General features: G+C 46.1%; 1 protein-coding gene and 1 long non-coding RNA gene across 5 annotated transcripts in view; one reads left to right on the top strand and one right to left on the bottom strand.

Moving 5' to 3' along the window:
• MXRA7 (matrix remodeling associated 7) overlaps positions 1-17,662 on the top strand; it is a 55,700-nt gene extending 38,038 nt beyond the window's left edge. The window contains exons 4-5 of one of the 4 annotated variants that reach the window (XM_075903589.2): positions 3,209-3,336; positions 10,907-12,631. In XM_075903589.2, the coding sequence (XP_075759704.2) occupies positions 3,209-3,326 (118 nt within the window). In that variant the 3' untranslated portion in view covers positions 3,327-3,336; positions 10,907-12,631. Of the gene's footprint in view, positions 1-1,818; positions 1,900-3,208; positions 3,337-10,906; positions 12,632-14,491 lie in introns of those variants that run through there. The other 3 variants (XM_075903591.2, XM_006136490.5, XM_075903590.2) reach the window with 3 other exon arrangements.
• Positions 10,906-20,688, bottom strand: LOC142819092 (uncharacterized). The gene is made up of 2 exons (XR_012896800.2): positions 20,054-20,688; positions 10,906-16,556 (listed from the first exon to the last, which is right to left on the bottom strand). It is a non-coding gene; the product is annotated as an uncharacterized LOC142819092 (long non-coding RNA).
• Between the last annotated feature and the right edge of the window lie 67 nt (positions 20,689-20,755).

Here is a 20,755-nt window from a genome sequence, read left to right as displayed (position 1 = left end):
TTTTTTTCAGCGGGGCAAATTCCATTTCCCCAGCAGTGACTCTGTTTCAGTCCCTGTTCATCCTGCCTGTCCTGTGCTGCCTTCTCCCACATAGACCCCAGGCCTCCCTCAGCCAGGAAATCTCTCTTTCTTACCCACTCAGTGCCTGAGCTGGTGCTGAACTCTCCCTGGAACAGGTAGAGGCTTCCTATGAACCAAACTGCAACCTGATTAGCCTGGCCCACCTCTGGTCTGTACAAAGGGGTGGCTAGTTCAAATTTGAGTGGCATCTTAACCACTGTTCCCTCTTAATTTTTTCCATCCACGTGCAGAATATGTTTTATGTACACCAAAGTGTGTGTGGTTATGCACCACAAGTAGCAACGCATGCTGCCAGTAGCTACCCTGGCAACACTGAGCCAGAACTAACCCATTTTATGGGGTTTTCCCTTCTGGAATTTTTATTTTTATGATGAGGTCCTTGATGGCATTTTAGTTTCATCCTTCTTAGCAGCACACTGGCTCAATCTATCTAAAGAGCTATTGTAGTCAGAAGAGTGACTCTTCATAGAAACGACACTGTGGAGTTCTGTAGTTAGTCTTGCTCTAGATCAAACTTCCTCCATTTATTACTCAGCAGAGGATTTTCCCTGTCTCTGTACCCCCAGAAGCTTCAAACTCCCTGGGGATCTAGGAGTCAGGTTTAGCACTTTATACCGTCATCAACCATAAAGAATCTCAGACAAAACTCTATGGCTAGTTTTATTGCTGATCCATGAGGGTAGTACAGGTTCCAGCTAGCTCTGCTGTAGCTATAATGACCCCGTATTGGTTACTACACTATAAACTTGATTTGTGTTTCCCTTTTCTTTATATTTCTATCCAGACCAAACTCTCCGCTCACTAACCTATAGCAAGTTGCTCATGTCTGCTAGCTTCATCCCATCATTTCCACTCAGAGTCCTTATGGACAAGTCCTATAGAACTGAAAATGAATGAAATCAGTAGGGTACGATAGAAATTACTGTTGAAAACTGATTGACCTAAAAGACTGTCCTACAATATGTAAAGCAGCCTCTATTGTACTGCGTGCTCTAGCTCAGCCAGAGATTGAGCTGGATGCCAGCATTGTTGTTTAATGTTATGGCCTGGAATTCCTATTCTAAGTGCAACAAGACGATCTTAATGATCCCTCCTAGCCTTAGATGGCTGAAATCCTAGCACCACTGATGCCAACAGGAGTTTGGCCACTGACTTCCAACAGAGCCAGGATTTCACCCTCTGAATCTATTAGTTCTGGAGAAAGATTGATTCTACAGGATGGCTTCCTCATGAAGTATGTTGACACCCTTCCTGGCACATGTGGGATCTACCTCCTATTTCCATTAAGTTCCTTTTTAAAGGGTTGCCTGTGAGGTATCTTCACACCTAGAACCTGTCATGAACACCTGGAGTTGGCTCTTCCACTTGGGGGTTTGTTCCATGTGAAAGGGCATTGTATTTCTAATGGCTCCTTTATTGTCTTGTCCATGTTCCATGTTTCTGTGTGTTTTTCTGGTTTCATTTCCCCTTGATCTTGGCTGTGGCATCAGCAACTTTTCATTTCAGGCTTCTCAGTTCCCTGTTCTCTAGCTGCTATATGGGGCAGAGCTGCCTGCAGGTAAGATGCTAATCAGACCAGCTGAGAGTAGCAGTGCAGCTCAACCTTATCCTTTGTTCTATATCCCTTTACTCATCCCCTTAATCCTCCACCCCCCTGCAGACACACTCTGCTGCCAGGCACCTCCTGACAATGCTGCTGTTTTGATATGACCCAGGTTTGCTGCGTTTATATTGCAGGATTGAACTGACCTCTGACCTCACATCCCTGTAGCAAGTACCTTAGGTGCTCGGCCACAAAATTTCTTGCAAATTTTTTTGGTAAGGAGATGATGGTTTTTTAGAAGTAGTGGTACCACTTGATAACCTTGCTAATGTGTTGTTTTTTTTTAATGAAGTAACCATGCCTGCCCCACCTCCCTCACCCCTTCCCTCCTCATAACAAATTAATAAATCCACTCTCCTCCGTGCCCCCATCTCATTTTCCATCAGCACCAAAACTGGTCTGGAGAAACGGGATATACAGACCTTTGTCCCCTCTTGTTATGCCTTGGTCCAGCCCTTAGTGAGCACCTGTGACCTCTGCAGTAAAAGCATTGAGCACTCAGCATCTTTTAGGCTCTGTCCATCACATCTGTGCACTCAGCCTTTGAAATGTGGAAGCCTGAAGTTTTGCCCCAAAATTCACTTTGGTTCACCAAGTTGCAAAACGAGAGTCACCGACGAGGCTGGAACCTTCGCGAGCTTAGCCTGCACAACCTAAGGGGCACAAGTCACCCAGACAGGCATCTTGATTGATTTTCTGATAGTATCTTTTGCATGTGCCTGAGGGAATTGTCAGCCTCATGTGGGACAGAGGAAGGGGATGCAGAAAAAAGGGTTATTTAATAGAAAGCTGTTTCTGCTTCATGTTACTCAACATCACCTCAAAACTGCAGATATTCTTGCCCATTTTTCTTGATCCAAATGGAGGATTTATCCCTAAATCAGTGTTAAATGATCAGACGAGGGAGGCGTGTGTAATGTATTAGCTGCTTTAATTTCCTCTGTCTGATCATTTTAGTCTTAAAAATAGAGGGACTTCTCAGAAAAGAAAGAGGATAGTGACTAGACCGGTGAATGTTTTGGCTAAACATGGTTTACCAGATCCAGTTTCTTAACAACCTTGTCTTCTGCACTAGGGATTTGTCCCAGTTCTGACCATCAAGTGCCAGGTGTAGCTGCCCCAGTGCTCCTTTTTTGCCTCAAAAAAGGAGGTATACAGGATCTTGCGCAAAAGGGGTTTTTTTGCGCAAAATGGCCCCGTCTACACTGCTTGTTTTTGCGCAAAAACCTCTTCTGCAAAAAGCATCGGCAGAGAATTTGCAAATGACAGCGTGACAAATGCTAATGAGCGCTTCGTTTTCATTGTCTCTGCCGACAAAGGCTGCAGTGCAGATGTAGCCTTAAAGTGCTTGGCAAAACTAGTGTGCACATTAGTGGGACCCAGGAGTCCGCTCCCCAGAGTCTGTCTTAACTTTCTTCCCTTTCCAGATTTATTGGATGACCTTGGCTAGAGAAAGGAGTGAGCAAGTGTGTGCAACTCAGCAGGAGTGTTTGTGTGAGGGTCTTTTCTCTCTCCTCATTCCAGGGGCTTAGGTGAAGGTGAACGTAGCCAGAAATATCCTGTAGGGTCTCTGATCCTAGGGAAACAGGGTAATCCATGTGAGTTGGTGAGAGAAAGGGTGGCAGCTGTATTTTCACCATAACTTTTTACTGGTAAGTGTCAGGCATCCTGGATGCTTCTAATTCTTGCGTGGGATGCAGGGTTAGAAATAAGCAGTCCATACACTCCAAGCATTCTTGGTGACACTTTAGGGTGTCAGCTAAGCCCACTTTGTTTTAGTGCTGTAATGGTATGGGGGAGGGCATTAGAAATGAACAGGAAGGCATTTGCCTCCACTTTTGCTCATGAGAGAGCTTGATTAGGAAGGAGAGGCAGAACCCTAATCCTGAGTGTGCAGAATTCCTCTCCATTCTTGGAAAAACTTAAAAAACAATGATTAATCTAATAGCTCCTTAAAGACTAATAAATCATGTAGATGGCACTATGAGCTTTTGTGGGCAAAACCCGCTTCTTCAGATAACACCTGAAGAAGTGTCATCTGAAGAAGTGGGCTGTGCGCACGAAAGCTCATACCACCATCTACGTGTTTTGTTAGTCTTTAAGGTGCTACTGGACTAGTCATTGTTTTTTTAAGTTTTTCCTGTTACAAACTAACTCCTGTGAAGCTCTTGTCTCCATTCTTGGCGCTTCTGGGGTCATGTTTCCAGCAAAGGAGCGCCCTCTGCAGGGTGAAGTGAGGCCTTCTGATTTGGATTCTGACTTCAACCCCATAAACAGGACAAACTATTTGGGAGGAAAAGTCCTTAGTTTGTGTGTGCGCTACTTAGTGAGAGCCACTGAAACTAGAGATCAAGTGATCCACTAGACATTAGCTCCTCATTCCTGCCCAGCTGATTTCATGCACATTGTACAGCCGAATTGGCAGTTGCCTTGGGAAATCCCTGCCTTGCTCAAGGCTGCAGAAAGACTGTGAGGAAGGGTCTGTGTGTGTGTTGGGGAGGTGATTGACCCATTTGAGAGAAATAGGTTCATTATGCAGCCAACCAGCTGAACTTTTTGTGGAGGCTGGGGGGAGATTCTCTTCCTACTTCTTGACCGCCTCCTCCCCTCCACTTTCCCAACCAGCTCTTAGTAGAAATGAGCAGAGAGAATGGTGCTGGCTCTGACTTAGGGCTAGGCCAGGGTTCAAGGCTGAACTGGAGTCCAGGCCTGGTCGGAGTCAGAATATTATGAGGCGATATCATGAGATTTCCATCCTATTAGGCCACAATTTAGAACTGGAAAATTGGATGGGGCAGGTTCCTATTTAAGAATGGGGAGGGGGAAAGACCCTGCCACGCTGCAGCATCACAACATGAACCTAGGATGGAAACGGGTGCAGCTGGACACATAGTGGGAATATTTTAAATTTTGGACTGGAGCGCAGCAGCAGCCACTCCTCTGGAACGGACAGGGCTGCCAAGGGCTGGTTAATGGTCTGACCCTCTCAGTCTCTTTGCTGTATTTCAGACACCTCCACTACTGTTCTCCCCAAGAACAAAGCTAGGGTACAAAGGGGATGGGGTTGTATTGGGACAGATCTCCATTGTCCCTCCCAGCTCCTGGGCTCTACTAGCATCTCCATCGCATGCTTCCCTCTGCTTGCTCATCAATGCATTCTGCTTGCTTTCTCCCTTCGGTAGCATGGGGATGGGGTGGGCATTTTCCCTTTCTCCATCCTCTCCCCCTCCCTGCTGCTTGCTTTCTCCCTGGCCCCTTCCTTGGCAGCTGTGCTTTTCTGTCCAGCATGGTGCTTCTTTTGGATGAGAGAGGCTGGTAAGTTTTTGTTGATTGTTCCTTTTTTTGCTTGTCATCTTCTGCAGCACGATAGGTGTCGTGGGGCAACGGTTGAGCAGGAAGGAGAAGGGGTTGGCATCTGCTGCTTTATTAGCACTGTGAGCAATGCAATGCATAGTGCCATTCTGCCAGGAAAGCTTCAGTATCAAGAAATGTTTTCCCCTCCTTACCACATCTCTGACTGAAGCCCTACATTTCACTTATGGATCTATGTTGGACCCACAGTGCTGTTGGGGCTAACCCACCCGCAGGCATAGCTGCAGAAGCGTCAACCCTCCCATCCCTTTTTCTGGCCAAATACTTCTCTCTTCCCATTCCATCCCTACCAAACAGGGTTAAGAGTTAAGACCTGTCCTGTTTATTGTTCTCCAGTGTAGCCACTAATCTCACTACAGGCTTCACTGCGGTCGGGAGCCGCAAACAATGTTTTCATAACAGAGAGCCTAGAGCAGGGGTGGGGGACCTAAAGCTCAGGGGCTGGATGTGGCCCCTCGGTTGCCTGGATCAGTTCCCTGTAGCATCGGGGCCCCCCCCAGCATTGTGGAGCCTGCACTGACACTGTAGTGCCCTCCCCCCCCACTGCCTCCTCACAGCCCCCAACTGATTTTTCTGTGGGTCAGCAGTCCCCACACAAAAAAGGTTCTCCACCTCAGGCCTAGAGCATGGTGGGAAAATCCCTATCCCCCTTTCCCTCCTCACTCTAAATACCCAGACATAAACTGTTCTGGGGAAGTGGATCACACAGTCCTCTGGGAAGGAAACAATCCTTCCCCCTTTGGTAGAATTCCCCCTCTACAAACGAGGCATTGCATGTAAAAGCAATCTAAGAGTCACATGTAGAAAATCTTGTCCGTGTCCTGCGTGTAGCAACGAGGGAGCTTTGAGAGCTCCTAGCAGCTTTTTCATAGGTTTAGACAGTCTCTTCTCCTTCACTGTGTTGGGTTGAGAATACAGGCCCCAGTTTGAACAGCTGGGCTCTCTTCCTTTCTCTGCTCAGCTCCCAAATTCTCATGGCTGCTTCTCTGTGTCTCTGGCCCATTATTCATGACATGTCTTCATCAGCTTCTGCTTTGCTTAATTCAGTGTTCCCATGGACAGCTTGCCATTCTCCATCTGCCAATTCACTGGGAGTCTCGTATTGCTGGCACACCTACATTCTCCCATGGCAGGGAGCAGCAGGGACCTATAGAGGAACTTGGGCTGAATACCAAGACAATGCCTAAGTTACAAGCCAGAAAGTAGGTGTAAGGCCAAAACCTGATGTAATTTATATTCCAAGGAGCCAGAAGTAAGCCTAAGTCTGCCTCTTGCTCTACTTTGCCCATCACTTCGGAGTCTTTGGGCAGGATTTTCAGGAGTTGAAGAGACATAGGCTTGGTCTACACTAGAAAATTCATTTGGTTTAACTATGTTAGTGTAATAAGTCCTCCTCCCTGAGCAATGTAGTTAAGCCAGCTTAAACCCCGGTGTAGACAGCATTAGGCTGACAGAATAATTCTTCCATCAAACTATCTACCAGCTCTTAGGGAGATGGATTACCAATGCTAGCAGGAGAATTCCAACCGTCAGCCTAGGTAGTGTCTACTCTGAAGCTCCACAGCCAGGCCTGGCGACCGGAGGAGGGAAAATGGGGCAATTGCTATGGGGCTTTCAGATTCAAAGGGGCCTGGAGTTCCCAGCCACTGCTACTGTGGCAACAACAGTGGCTGGTATTCCAGACCCCTTTGAATTGCTGCCACAGTGCCACCCTGTGTGGCTTCGAGAGCTGGGGGAAGGGGGTGCATCACAGCCTGGGCATTGCTAAGGGCTGACTACCCTCAGTTCCACCCATTCTGCCATCGGCTGTATCCTTCCAGGGTTGCAGAATTGGGGGCTCCACATACACTGTGCCCCAGAGCCCGCAATGGCTGTTGACCCTGCTGTGTGCAGCTGTGCCACAGTAGTGCTTTAAGAGTAGGCAAGCCCCTAGGAGCACAAATCCTCTTTATAGTCAATGGGGCTTGTGCACCTGAATCACATAGGCTGTTTTCAAAATACTCATTTGTCTAATGTTTCTGTGAAACAATAGCTATAACAGAGCAGCTGGACACTTTCAGAGCTTACTTTGTGTATTTAGTCTTTTGACTTTTCTAGTTAACTCCATGATGCAGGAGGCATTGGACTCGTGTTGACTGAATCATGTTCCACTGTCCTTCATCTCTCTTTCTGAATGAAAACGGTCTCTGATGCTTTCTCTTCACTGAAGCTGCCTCTCCATGTCTCAACCTCTGGCAGAAGCAACCAGAGAACTCAGACTCATCAAAACCTCACCAGGATGTGGTGAATCTAGGAGAACAGTTAGGGTCCCAGTCACGGTGGGTAGTAAGGTTTAGTGGGCACTGCTTGCTAGCTGGACCCTGTACCAAATTTAAGCTGGGGCTCAGTACCTGCAAGAGAAGATGTGGAGGAGAGGTGATGGTGGGAACATCACTCCTAGAAGAGGAATTGAGGGGCCACAGGTGTGTTGGAGTGCTGAGAGAAGCTCTTCCATCTGACGTCATAGTCTCCCTGGGACCCTTCCTCATTCAAATCCCATTGGAATCAAGCCTATTTGCACTCTGGAATGGGAGGGGTTGGTTCTTCTGGAGCCAGCCAAGCTTCTGCTTCTCCTTTCTGGATTTCATAGCTCCCAAAGGTTGAACACTTGCCACTCCAGACAAAAACAACTCATCTGAAAACCAGTCCCTAAGTGAATCAGCAGCCGCCATATGCAGCCTGAAAAGGTATTTGTATTGCCTTCAGTGAGCCGATAGGACCTGGGCTGGGAGCTGTGCTGTTTCTCCCTGAAAGTGTGGGTCTGCACCTCTGTTTAATAGGGGTTAAACCAAGTGCTTAATAGCTGGCCCTTCTGATGTGATGTTCATGTGTCTGAGGGACAGGCTGGCCTCAGAGCTGCACAGCTATCCCCTTCAGCCAATGTATGGAAACCCTACGTTGTCAGCACTGCTTCTGCCATCCTGTTCTCCCCAGAGGCTGAAAGTCAATCCCATTTTATGGAGGAGGAAATAGAGCCACAGAAAGGCAAAAGACCCTTCCCGAGTCCCCAGAAGAAGCTTCAGGGTTTCAATGAACCCTGTTGTGTTCATGTTGGTGGGTAGAGGGAGGTAGGCATTGGAAATAGAGAAGGAAGGAAAAGGAGTTGGGAGCTTTTGGCTCTAGTCACTAGGCAGTACTTCTCCCCCGATTCTCTGTCCTCCACATGCTATGGTGCCACCATTTTCAGCCTCCCAACCAAATCCCTGGATTGGAGAAACTCCTTGCTGAGTATGAAGCCCTGCTGATTTCACAATGACTGGAGTGACTTAATACTCTTCCTGCTGTGCCACATCAGCTGTGGAAAGGGAGGGGGTGCTAGAGATCAACTCTACCCGTGAAGAGGGAGCTCCGTGACCAGAAGTCTGGATTCCCCTCACTCAAAGGTGACCACACAGCAGGCCGCAACATTCCATAGAGTTCTATGATTTGGCCTGCAGCTGCCCTCATCTCTACTCTGGACCCCAGAGATGGCATATCCCCGCCAGATAGGATTCTGCTGAGATCAAGTTGGAGCATGGCCTTCTGGGACCAGCAGCATCCAAACCTCCCCTCATGTTAGTGAAGGTGTCTCTGCCCAGCCAGCTGGGTACAGATCCAGGCGAGTTACCAATCTGTCCTCCAGGCTGGGGGAACTTGGACAGTCACTGCCCCATCTGAGGGGATGGGCCTCCCTGTAAAGGAAGAACTGTTTAAATGGATGTGCAGTTGGATAATGTCTCATCTCAAGGCTACCAAGGCATTTGGCATGGAGAAAGTGTGGGGCAAGAGGTGTGGGCCTTTGTTAAGAGTCTCCCAGGAGGAGACGACCAAGCTTTGATGCCAAGGCCAGGATGTGGCAATCTGATTCTCCCAGTCCCAGGCTGCTTGGAGCTGTCTGGATTCCATTGCAATGTGCATACCCCATCTCCCCGCTCCCTTGCCCATCACACTGAAAAATCTGGGTACAGCTGAACTTGCTATGGCAAGGTGGCTGGTCCATATCAGGTTTGGTGACGAAGGGCAGGAAGGAAGGGTGCTAGAATATGAGACATTTAAACTTGTCTGCTTTTTGAAAGATATTTTGTGCTCTGATCATCTAACAGCTTCTGTGGCCCAGGTCCTGCATGGAGAGGTCTGCTGATAGGCTCTTCCAATGCATACAGCTATGGGCCAGTACAGAACAGGGAGTGTGGCTGCCACCTATCCATGGGAGCACAGGGGCAAGACTCTCATTTACTTAATGATCCCTTTACCCCGCTGGCACCTTAAAAGAGGAGTAAATGTGATTTTTCATTTTAAAGCCAGACAGAGTGGTGTAAATGGGGACCTGGGATACAGGGTTTGTCCTATCCAATGATGATAATTTCCCATCTTGCCTGGAACCCTGCCTTTGGCAATGGCCACTAGCTAAGGTTTTGGATAAAAGGGAACCCCTTTCCTGGGATCTAGCGCTGCCAAATGATACACTGAACAATGCCAGATCTTTCTGGCAGGGGAGAGGCCCCTAGAGCAATCAGCATATTCCCTGAATTATGGAAGCTGATTTTCCTGTTACCAACCATGCCTGGGTAACATTAACCCAGCCCCCTGCACAGTGAATCCTCCAATTATCCCTCCTGAAGCATTTCCATTATTCTAAACTGGGCAGCCACTGAACTTGCATGTACACAGCCCTGTAGTAGAGACATTTGACTGATGTGGAATCTCCAGTCTGGAACTTAAGCCCATAAACTAGGCTCACTTACTACTGGAAATGTGAGGACTTTTTCCTTGGAGGGGCTGTACCCCTGCCTGCTGCTGGAGGCTCAGCTAGAAGTGTGGAGATCTGCTTCAGTTGAAATTAGGAGCAGAAATACTTCATATGTCTATGAAAGAAGTGTCCACTGGGATGTGTTTGGGCTTGCCTTCATTCCCTCAGAGGTTATCCCTGTTTGCTCTGACAGGTATTGATAGAAAATATGATCAGTGAACTAGAACCAAGTCTAAGCCTAAGAACGGAGAGAGCCCAAGGGTGAGAGTCAGAGAGCAGTGGCAGAACTTCTATAGTCTAGTCCTGGCTCTGGCATTGACTTGATATAAGACCTTGGGAAAGTCATTTAACCTCTCTGCGATTCAATCTATCCATCTATAAAATGAGTCTAATGCATCTTCCCTGCTTTACTGCTCATAAACCAATTTGAGATCCTCCAGTAAAAATCAGCACAGTCATGTTTATGGATTCCCTTCCCCTCCTCCAGCCCTGCAGTGTGACTGTGTCCTATTTAATATAAAACAGGGAGAGAGCATTAGCACAATAGGTATATTTTGAAGGAAGATTTAAGAAAGAACAATCTTATTCCTCCTGTCTTTGCACGCTCAAGCCTTTGGCCAATAGCCTGAGAACATTAGCGAAGCAGTCATGTGTTCACCATAAGACTTGCTTCTCTCATCTGGCTTGGCCCGTACGAGGTCTAGTCAGCCTGCAGTAATCCAGTCGTTCTGAAATGCTCTGGGTGGGACAGTGGGTCCACACAGAGTTGAAGCAATCACAGCACCCAGTTTCTAGGTCAGAAGGGTCTGATAGCATTGGGTGCCAAGCAAGAGGGCATGCAGTCATTTGGCTTGCTCTGTTGTTTGGGTTTAAACTATCTTGCTGCAATTGATGAAGCAAAGGGGCCTTTTGTTTTGAAGCACTACCATTTGCAAATGGCTTTTTGTGAGTCAGAAACTTTCTTTGCCTCCCCCTCCTGCACCAAGTCTTTTTCCCTTGCTTGGTACAAAAAAAATTAACCAACCAAACTCAAAAGATGAAATGACTGAAATGAATTATTTTCTCCTTGTTTCTCTTTGCAGAACTGAAGACTATATGAAGTTATCCCTACCCTCCTAAAGGCTTTTCCCTTGGCATCTTAAAGGCTTGAGAGAAATACCAAAACCAACCAAACACACAAACAAAAGAAAAAAAATAAACCCTCAAAACTCGGGACTTTCTTTTTGGCTGAAGTTGGGTTCTTCAGAATAACTCCTTGTGGTATCAAGGTTGAGGAGAACCTCTTGCTTGGGTCCCTGGATGTAGTCAGGCTAGAAACGTGACTGGAGTTGTGTTTGGGGTTCAAGATCTAACATGGGACTGAGACTCCCCCAAACAGAACCCAAAATGGACTCAAATTCAGTGAGTCTACTGAGCTGTGTTAATTACAATGCTGTTTGCCCTATTCTGAAATCTGTATTGTTCCTATAGAGAGAATGGGCAAAGGTTAGATGTTATCTTAGATCCATCTATGTTATACCAGACTATCTGACACATTTTCTCCAGGGACCAAACTCATCCTTTATCTATGAAAATAACAGCTGGAGATTTGAAATGTGGTTTAATATTTTTTGGGGGAGGGGTGGGTTGAGGTAGGGTTGACAGACTATAGCTGGACTTGCTCTGTAATCATTTCAGCAAAGAGCTGATCCTGTAGCTTAGGTAGGGGGAAGACCTGAGATTGGTTTGTCTTGTAGCTATACTGCTTGTTGTGACTTCCCGTGTAGGAGCCCAAGTTTTCTTAATAATTGATAGTTACTGGGTTTGTTAATAATTGGTAGATCCTGCTCCAGTTCCCAAGACGGGGAGACTTGTGGAGGGAACCCTGAAATTGAGGGCTCCACTGGATTATGATGAGTTTCTGGGGGTGCCAACAGCATTCTCCCATTGTCTTCTCCATGCCACCTTGCTGTTCTAATACACCCTTTCTTTTCTATTCCTTTGTGTCACTGTTGCTGGCCTGCCTGTATTGCCCAAGGCTCAGTTTCTCTTCTGAGAGATGTGGGTGCTGATGCCCAACAGAGTTCTCCATTGAGGTCTGATTTCAAATAGGGCCAGATTGGTTTGCAGGATGCTCTTCCATAGGAAGAGAGTCTTGAATCACCAGCTGATAGTACTTTCTGTCCTGCAGCATTACAGCATAGTTGGAATCTGTCCTCTAAGCTTTCCTTCATTTTTGTGGAGAGGTTGCCTCTTAGCTAATGCTTCAATTATATCCAAAACCAGCCTGCTTTTATTCCTACACAAACAATACTTGAAAATATTTACTTGGCCATTCTTTGCAGCACCTGGGTTTGGAGAATGTTTGTCTGTAAAAAAGGGCTCATTTCAATAATGGCAGGAGGCTGAAGCTTTAAGGAAGCTGCCTTTTTCAAGCCGGTATCTGCTAGCACATTAAATGGATTGCATATGAATCCTAAACACATAAGGACACTCTGCTTTGAGGTACCCACCATGACTGGCCTCTGTGTCTGAGTCATGCCAGCTGGCGGATTCGATGTTCCAAGCACGTGACTATGCAAAGAATGCCTTATATACATATGTTTAAGTTACATGGCAAAATGTACATCAAGCAAAAGCTATAGCCAAGCCCAGATTTTCCTAGTGGAAGTGAGTTAAGCTATTTTTTCAACAAAAATGGCTGTCTGGGTATTTTTTACTTTTTTCTTTTTTCATCTGAAGGCAGCGCTTATGCACAGGACTGTTATTCTAGTGGCTTGAAACTGTAAATTGCCTTTGTTCAGTCCAATAAATCTTTGGATAGTTTATTTGGATGGGCATTGTGTTGTTTTTACCTTTTGCTTTTTCCCTGCCTTCTTTTTACAAACCTCATCTAGTTCTAGTTACTGCAGGGGTGGGCAATAATTTTTGGTGGGGGACCACTCCAAGATTTTGGTAAGTGGTCAAGGGCAACACTTTTCTGTGGAGGGGCTGCAGGATCTTAGGTTGGAGGTTAGGTGCATGAGGTAAGTGACTGGGGTGCAGGAGACAGTGTGGGGTGTGAAATGGTGTTTGGGTGGGGAAGGGGGTTGTGACCGGGTCAGGGGATTGCGTTGGAGGATCTGAGAGGGTGTTTGGGTGCAGGAGGGGGTACAGGGACTGGAAGGGAGTTGTCACCGGGTGCAGAGGGTTGGATGGTGACCTGGGGGGAAGGAGTTTGGATGCAGGAGGGGTTGGGGTGCCAGAGGCAAGCGATGACAGGGAAAAGTTTATCTAAGTGTCTCCTGGCCAGCAGGCTGCGGCACCCCCAAGGCATGCTGGGCTCCCTGCCTGTTACAGCCCTAGCCTGCTTGAAAATACAGGTTGCTCCCTCCTTGCGGCTCTCCACTCCAATGGGGGAAGAGGGTTGTGCTGCTCCGGTCTTTAAGGCAAATATCTCTGCTCCAGTTGGCTGGCTGTTTCCAGCCAATAGGCACTGAGAGATTGGTGGATGTCAGTTCTTATTGGCCAGTTGTTTCTGGCTAATCAGAGTTGAGGATTGGGCTGGGGGCAGGGAGATCACATAAAGCTTCCTCCTCCCTGTAGAGAGCTGCAGGGGCTGTGTTGTAAACTGTGGAAGCTGCATGTGCCTGAGGGTCCTGGCAGGGTGGTCTGCGGGCTGGATCTAGTGGCTTGGTGGGTTGCATCCAGCCCTTGGGCCGTATTTTGCCCAGTCCTGGGTTACTGGGTAGTAGTGATCTATAGCATTACATCTGCACCACATATCTTTTGCTGCTTTTGCAGTCTTTGCAAATTATTATGCAAAGGTAAATACCCATAAGGACCTGATGTTGTATAGAATGTACAAAAATATACTGTCCTTGTTGCAGCAAAATAATCCTGGGGCTTTTATGACATGTTGCTACTATGGAAAGCAACGATAGAGAAATTATAGTCTTACTCTACAGATTTGCTTCCTATATGTGCCCTGCCTGCCAATACAAAGGGAGCCAGAGCTCCCAGCTGCCATCACCGTCATTACTACAGCAGCAGCCCTGTAAATCACGGTTGGAGCACCACACCATGCACTCTGGAGCACTGAGGATTGCCTGGGAGAGTGTGATTCTCCAGGCAGCACTGTGGGCTGTTTAGCTCCAGCCTGCCCCTTCTGGCTGAGAGTGAGACCTTGTCCCTTCTGGAGGTGCAGAGCAGGGGCCTGGCAAGGCTGTTGGCCATGCTATTCATGACAATGTGTTTCATAATCAAAGGATGTCCATACTCAACACTGAAAAAGATACCTAAAATCCAATGCCAAGACGGACTTCTTTCTGTGAGTGCTCAATTCCCAGTAGCAGAGTAAGGGCTTGTATACATTTGAAAGTTAATTTGTATTTAGAGTGCAATAACTATTTCAGAATAACTCCATGTATGGATACGCTTCTTCCAGAATAAGGAAGCCCTAAGAAAGCCCAAAATAGGAGTATGTCAGGAATAAAGCTGATTGCAAGTTATCCAATTCTAAAGAAGTGCATATGGGAGTGGGTATTAAGGGTCAAATCCTGCTCATTTTCCATCTGCAGATTGGCTGAAGTCAACAGGACTCATAAGGTGAGCACCATGTGTCATCGTGTCTCAGTTGACTGCATTGTTCCTGCTTACAGTGCTTCTTGGAGAGTGGCTATTTCTCCTTTTACTTTTCTTCTTGACAGGGTTCAGAGAGAGCAGCTGACTGCCATCTTCAGGCTCATGGAGGAAAACAGCAAGACATTTGGAGAGATGTCTGAAGGAGATGTGATGGAACAGCTTAAACTTTATGACATGTAGGCCCACAGCAGCTACCACAGTCTATGGCCTGCCTGCTGCCTCAGCCCATATCATTCAGACACTGGAGCCTGTAGTGCTATAAACATGTACTAGATGCATAATCAGCTTCATAGGTTGGATGGTTTGCAAAAATATGTAGGTCTCTCTCAAATATTTCAAAGGCTTGTAATTTCTGTCCCTTTTTACTAATTTTTCTAAAGGAGCCATTGCTGTATTTTTGTCACATGCAGAGACATTTCAGCTTTTTCTGGCCAGTTAGTAAGAGCTAGCCCACACAGCCTGGTGAAATTTATAACTGCACTCTATGTAAGCAGTGCCACCCAGGAGAGGTTCAGATACCACCCATCAGAGGCCCACAGCTAGGATTTTGGTTCTACTGGTGGTGCACATTTGCACATTCCTCAGTGCATATAAAAATATTCTAAACCTGGATGGAAAAAATCAGAGGGAACATTGTATGTAAATATGTATTTCTTCACTCTGATCCTTCATTGTTTTAGTGTCTTGAAGAAATCAGAATATTGTAAAACAGCAGCTCCTGCACACTCAGATGGATAAAATGGGAGGTATTTTTGCACTGCACTTGAGAATGTGCTCCTCGGTATGCTTAGACAAACACACTAGCTTGAGCCATGGTGATGCTCACCCACATACAATCATGCTCAATCACCCCCTTGTGCAACACCTCGGCAGCTAGACTGAGTCATTGTCCGTGTCACCACAGTTGTGTAGTAGTTCAGGACAGAGATACAATAAATTCAGGATTCACTGGTGTCCTGTCCTGACAGGTCTCCTGCTCCGTCAGTGGTGATAATGTTCAGCTGCATGCATTTTTGTATGCTCCCTTGGTATATCATGCCAGCTCTGTGCAGGTAGCTAACATAATAGACTTGAGAGCCCCCGAAGACTACAGACATATAAGATGCGAAGGCCCCTGAATCAGGTTTATTGTTGAAGTTTATTAATAGTTGTTGGTAGCCAGATGGCCTCCGAGCCCCTATGTATTTGTATCTGGGACAATGGACATGGCTCAATTGATAGGTATGGATTTTACTATTGCCCCCTAGGCTGGCCAAATAGTTAAGTGAGATACCCCAACATTTATAGACAGAAATGAACAATCTATGATACACACCATATGTGTCATTTTACGCAATAATGGCGCATTTGGTACCTCTGCTTGTACTTCCCTCCAAAGCATTTCTATTCACTACCTATTGTTATGCTTTTACTCTTGTTGTTTCAAACTATTTTAGTATGTACTTAGCTGGGTGTCCCTGTATGGGCCTGAGGGAATGTATTTACATATTTCATGTGCTTTTATTGGTGCTAGCAGTTCTAGTGTCAAGAGACACTGACTTCGAGGCAAACATTTGCTTTTGACACAGCCTGTTACTCATAGTATAACTCTTGCTTACTTTGTTTCAAGCACCAGGCCCATGCTTCAGGCTTTCTTTTTCCTACAAGCTGCACTGGTATTTTTGAAACAAAATACAGGACTATGTAGCACTTTAAAGACTAATAAGATGGTTTATTAGATGATGAGCTTTCGTGGGCCAGACCCACTTCCTCAGATCAAATAATGGAAGAAAATAGTTACAACCATATATACCAAAGGATACAATTTAAAAAAAAAATGAACACACATGAAAAGGACAAGTCACATTACAGAACAGAAGGGGGATGTGGGGGGGAGGAAGGTGAATGCCAGTGAGTTAATGATATTAGAGGTGGGGAAGGGGAAATGTCTGTGAGTTAATAGTATTAGAGGTGATAATTGGGGAAGCTATCTTTGTAATGGGTAAGACAGTTGGAGTCTTTGTTAATTCCCCTGCGGAGAGTGTCGAATTTTAGCATGAATGCCAGTTCAGAGGATTCCCTTTCAAGTGCAGATTTGAATGTCTTCTGAAGTAGGATGCAGGTTAGCAGGTCATTCAGACAGTGTCCTTTCTGGTTGAAATGACAAAGCAACTGTTGAAAGGGAATCCTCTGAACTGGCATTCATGCTAAAATTCGACACTCTCCGCAGGGGAATTAACAAAGACTCCAACTGTCTTACCCATTACAAAGATAGCTTCCCCAATTATCACCTCTAATACTATTAACTCACAGACATGCTCTACTAAAAGAGGAGAGCCACCCACATAGATGCTGTCAGGCAGGAATGCTTGTTGCAGACTGTAAACTCACTGGGGCAGGAACTGTCTAGGTTCTGCATTTATGCCTCTAGTACAATAGGGCCTGGTGCACGATTCCATCTCTTAGGTGCCATAATAATACTAATAATAATTAATAAAGGGGCTTGAGCACCAAGAGGGGCAGAATCAAACAATTCTATCTCACTCTGGTTCCAATCCCACTAATTATTAAATGGGTAGCCATCTTAATGCTTGGATTAAGGGTCTGATCCAGTATCTCATCCTTTGGGCATGTTCCTTCCTCCTTCAACCCCTACCCTTTCAAAACAAGTCAAGATGTTTCTACTGATCCTTTTGAGTGCATGGGCTCTTACCAATAAGGCAGCCTGAAGAACTACCATGCAACCAACAAGACAACAAAACTCACTGGTTAAATAAATGACCATAAAATGCATTGAAATTATTAAGAGGAATTACCATGCCCAACTTGGATTAAATTTTCCATGATGCAGAATGTTTGTGGGAAACTGCATTTTGTGGAAGCTTTGTGAAGTCACAAAAAAAGGGCAAGTTTCAAGTGTGTATTATTTCGTAAGTATTTTGAACAGCTCTGACCAAATGTTGGCACTTTCAGTTCATGAAGAAAATTGTAAATTCTTTATATTCTGTATGTACCTGGTGCTCTCGTGTCTTTTACAAAAACCCTTAAATCCCTTAACTAGGGACATTTCCTAGTTTATGCCTTTGTTGTTGCCAGCCAGCAACCATTGATTTAACTTCTTCTAGCCCCAGTCTCAGGAATAATCACTTTAAAATTAAGATTTCTTTACACTAGCCCTTTAGGTTTGAAAAACCATTTCAGTAGCAAAACATTTCTTCACCACATACATTCCATAGCGCACTAATATACAGCTTTTTTTTTTAAAATCTTGCTTTCTAATTCTTTTCACTTGGATGGAGGATTCCTCTGCAGACATTTACTACATGATTATGCTGGCTTTATCATGAAATCATGGTTTAATTTGACTTTTGTGTCTGAAAATTCTGTAACTTCAGAATTATTCTCCTGGCTTTTATTTTTTTCATTTATATTTGGGCTACTTCTATACACGTGGGCTGTGTCTAGACTGGCATGTTTTTCCGCAAAATCATCTGATTTTGCGGAAAAACTTACCAGCTGTCTACACTGGTCGCTTGAATGTCCGGAAAAGCACTGACAATCTCATGTAAGATCATCAGTGCTTTTCCGGAAATACTATGCTGCTCCTGTTCGGGCAAAAGTCTTTTTCCGAAAGACTTTTGCGCAAAAGGGCCAGTGTAAACAGCACAGTAGCGTTTTCTGCAAAAAAGCCCCGATCGCGAAAATGGCAATCGGGGCTTTTTTGCAGAAAAGCGCGTCTCGATTGGCCATGGACGCTTTTCCGCAAAAAGTGCTTTTGCAGAAAAGCATCCTGCCAATCTAGACGTGCTTTTCAAAAAATGCTTTTAACGGAAAAGTTTTCCATTAAAAGCATTTTCGGAAAATCATCCCAGTGTAGACGTAGCCGTGGAATTCTGAAAATGGCCTAACAATACACTATCACCAGTGATAGCATGAGCATAGACTGCTGGCATTTTGGTCCTGTCCTGTCTAATCCTGATTAGAGGTAGGTGACACAGGTGGTTAAAGTTCCAGCAGTGGTAGTGTAATGATAAAAAATTCTTGGAAATTTGCCCGAGTTGACATAGCCCAAATGTAAAAAAATATGAAGCTAATTATACTATGATCTCCCTGAGCTACCTAAGTGCATACTAAATAAACAGATTGTGAGATTAGAACCCTTTGCCTATTTAATGTTCAGTTTCTTAACACGTGGGGAAAACTGTACTTTCTTAGAAACCTTTAATAAAGATAAGCCTGTTGTAAATCTGTCTGACATTATTTTGTCTTGTAGAATAGAAATATAAAATCATTTTGTGTGCAAAAGCTGGAAGATACTAGGGAAATGTCCATGTTTAATTGACTACAAGTTTCATCTCCACCTTAGATCCATCAATAAGGACATATCTATCTACACTTGGAAATTAACAGTATTACTATACTAATATAATTAGACTACTGCTAATCAGAATGTCTACATGGAGAATTATACCACTATAGCTATAGTGGTATCACTATAGCTATAGTGGTATAATTCTCCATGTAGACATTCTGATTAGCAGTAGTCTTTTGTAAACTAAATTGCAAAAAGGCCACTATTAATCTGAACAAGTGTTCCCACAGGCACCCATATAGGTATAAATATAGCAGTATAATTATACTTGTATAGTAACGCTAGTAAATGTACCTGTTTGCCAAGCCCTAAGATCCAGAGATGTGCATCCAAGGAATGGCAATTCCCACTTGAAAAGTTGTGGATTCAATATAGATTTACTCCCTTAATTTGGCTATTATTGTTGAAATGTATCTGTGTAGGGTATGATGGGTTAACGGGCACTGTTAATTTAAATTTTAAAAGAACCAAGATTCCACTATATCAGCCACTTTAAATTCCCTGAAAAATATTTTCCCGCTCCTGTGCTGATGTTTACAAAAACAAGATTATTGGGAGAAAAGATACCCAGAAAGCTGTGATCTGAAAGTCACACCAGTCATGCTCCTGGTAAACTCTGTAGCCTGGCTGAGGACAGACCAGAGTACAAGGGTGGGCAATAGTTTTTGACTGGGGACCACTTCAGAAATGTTTGAAGTAGCACCGGGCTGCTCTGGAAGGGGCAGGGCCTGGACACTTTTCTGCTTGCCCCACCCCAAACCACCAGCTGTTCTGAACAGCTGGGGATTCCCTCTAGGGCACCAATGCCCCTGGCAGTGGGAGACTTCACGTGCTACCCCCACCCCCAGGTCAATCAGGGCCTGGGGAGGGGGAGCATGCACAGTCTCTCACTCCCTGCCCACACCCTGCAAGGGAGCAGCAGCTGGCGGTTGACTTTTAAGAGCCAAGCCCCTTGCACGGCAGGAGACTTTGTGCTCCCCCTGCCCCACACTCCTTGCAGGGTGAAAGTAGGGTGGGAGGAGACTTTGCATGCTTCCCCGCACCCCGAGACCCTGATTGGCCTGGGGGGGAGGGGAGTGTGCAAAGTCCTTCACTCCCTGCCCTTCAGCGACTGGTGCTTGGAGTCCCACCAGGGTTGACGCTTAAGCTCTGTTCTAGGCCCTGATTGGCTGGGGTGCGGGGGAGCCGCAGAGCTTCTGTGGGCCAGATGAACCTCCCTGGCAGGCTGCATCTGGCTTGTGGAGGCCCTTTTGTATGTAGCACGGGACTGGGTTACCTGGGGAGCTGGTGGAATCTTCATCTTATGAGGTTTTTAAGTCCTGGCTTGACGACAGCCCCAACTGAGATGGTTGAAAGTTGCGGTTGGTCCTGCTTGGAGCAGGGGGTTGGACTCGATGACCTCCTGTCTCTTCCAAGCCTCGTTTTCTATGATTTTCAGCAAGGAAAAAAATGATTAGTTGAGCCTGCTTGGCCTGGCCTGTCACGGTCGCCTCTGCCTCGGACCCGAGGTGGTGTCAGGGGACCAGAGACCCTGGCTGCCCCCATGGCAACCCCGCCATTGGGACCCAGAGTTGCTGCGCTAGGAAGAGAGCCTGGCTTCTAGCCTTGGCGACCCCGACTGCCAGGCCCCCTGCAAGGCCCCAATACTACACGGGCCGTAGGGGGCAGCACGCATGGGGCGAGGATCAGGGCCTTTTCCAGCCACCCAGGGCGTAACTGGCTGCCTTTTCCCAACTGTGTTGTGACTCTGGCTGGAACTGGCCCTGGCAGGCTTCCATAGTCGGCCCGCAACAGAAGGACCCGGCTGCAATAGCGCCTGACTCGATCACTGCGCATGCGTGTTCCCAGAGCCTCTTCGGATGAAAAATATGCCCTGGAGCATATCTCGCCTCGGGAAGCGGCTGCGAGAACCGTTACGCACCGCAGATGAGTGCCAAGCCCCCTAAAACGCGCTCTGCGCATGCGCCTACGTGGGGTG

This window comes from Pelodiscus sinensis, chromosome 20 (genome assembly GCF_052426305.1).
Source record: "Pelodiscus sinensis isolate ZL-2025 chromosome 20, ASM5242630v1, whole genome shotgun sequence".
In the NCBI taxonomy this organism is placed as follows: Eukaryota; Metazoa; Chordata; order Testudines; family Trionychidae; genus Pelodiscus; species Pelodiscus sinensis.
Note: the sequence above shows the minus strand (reverse complement) of the source record. Positions and strands in the feature narration are given on the sequence as shown.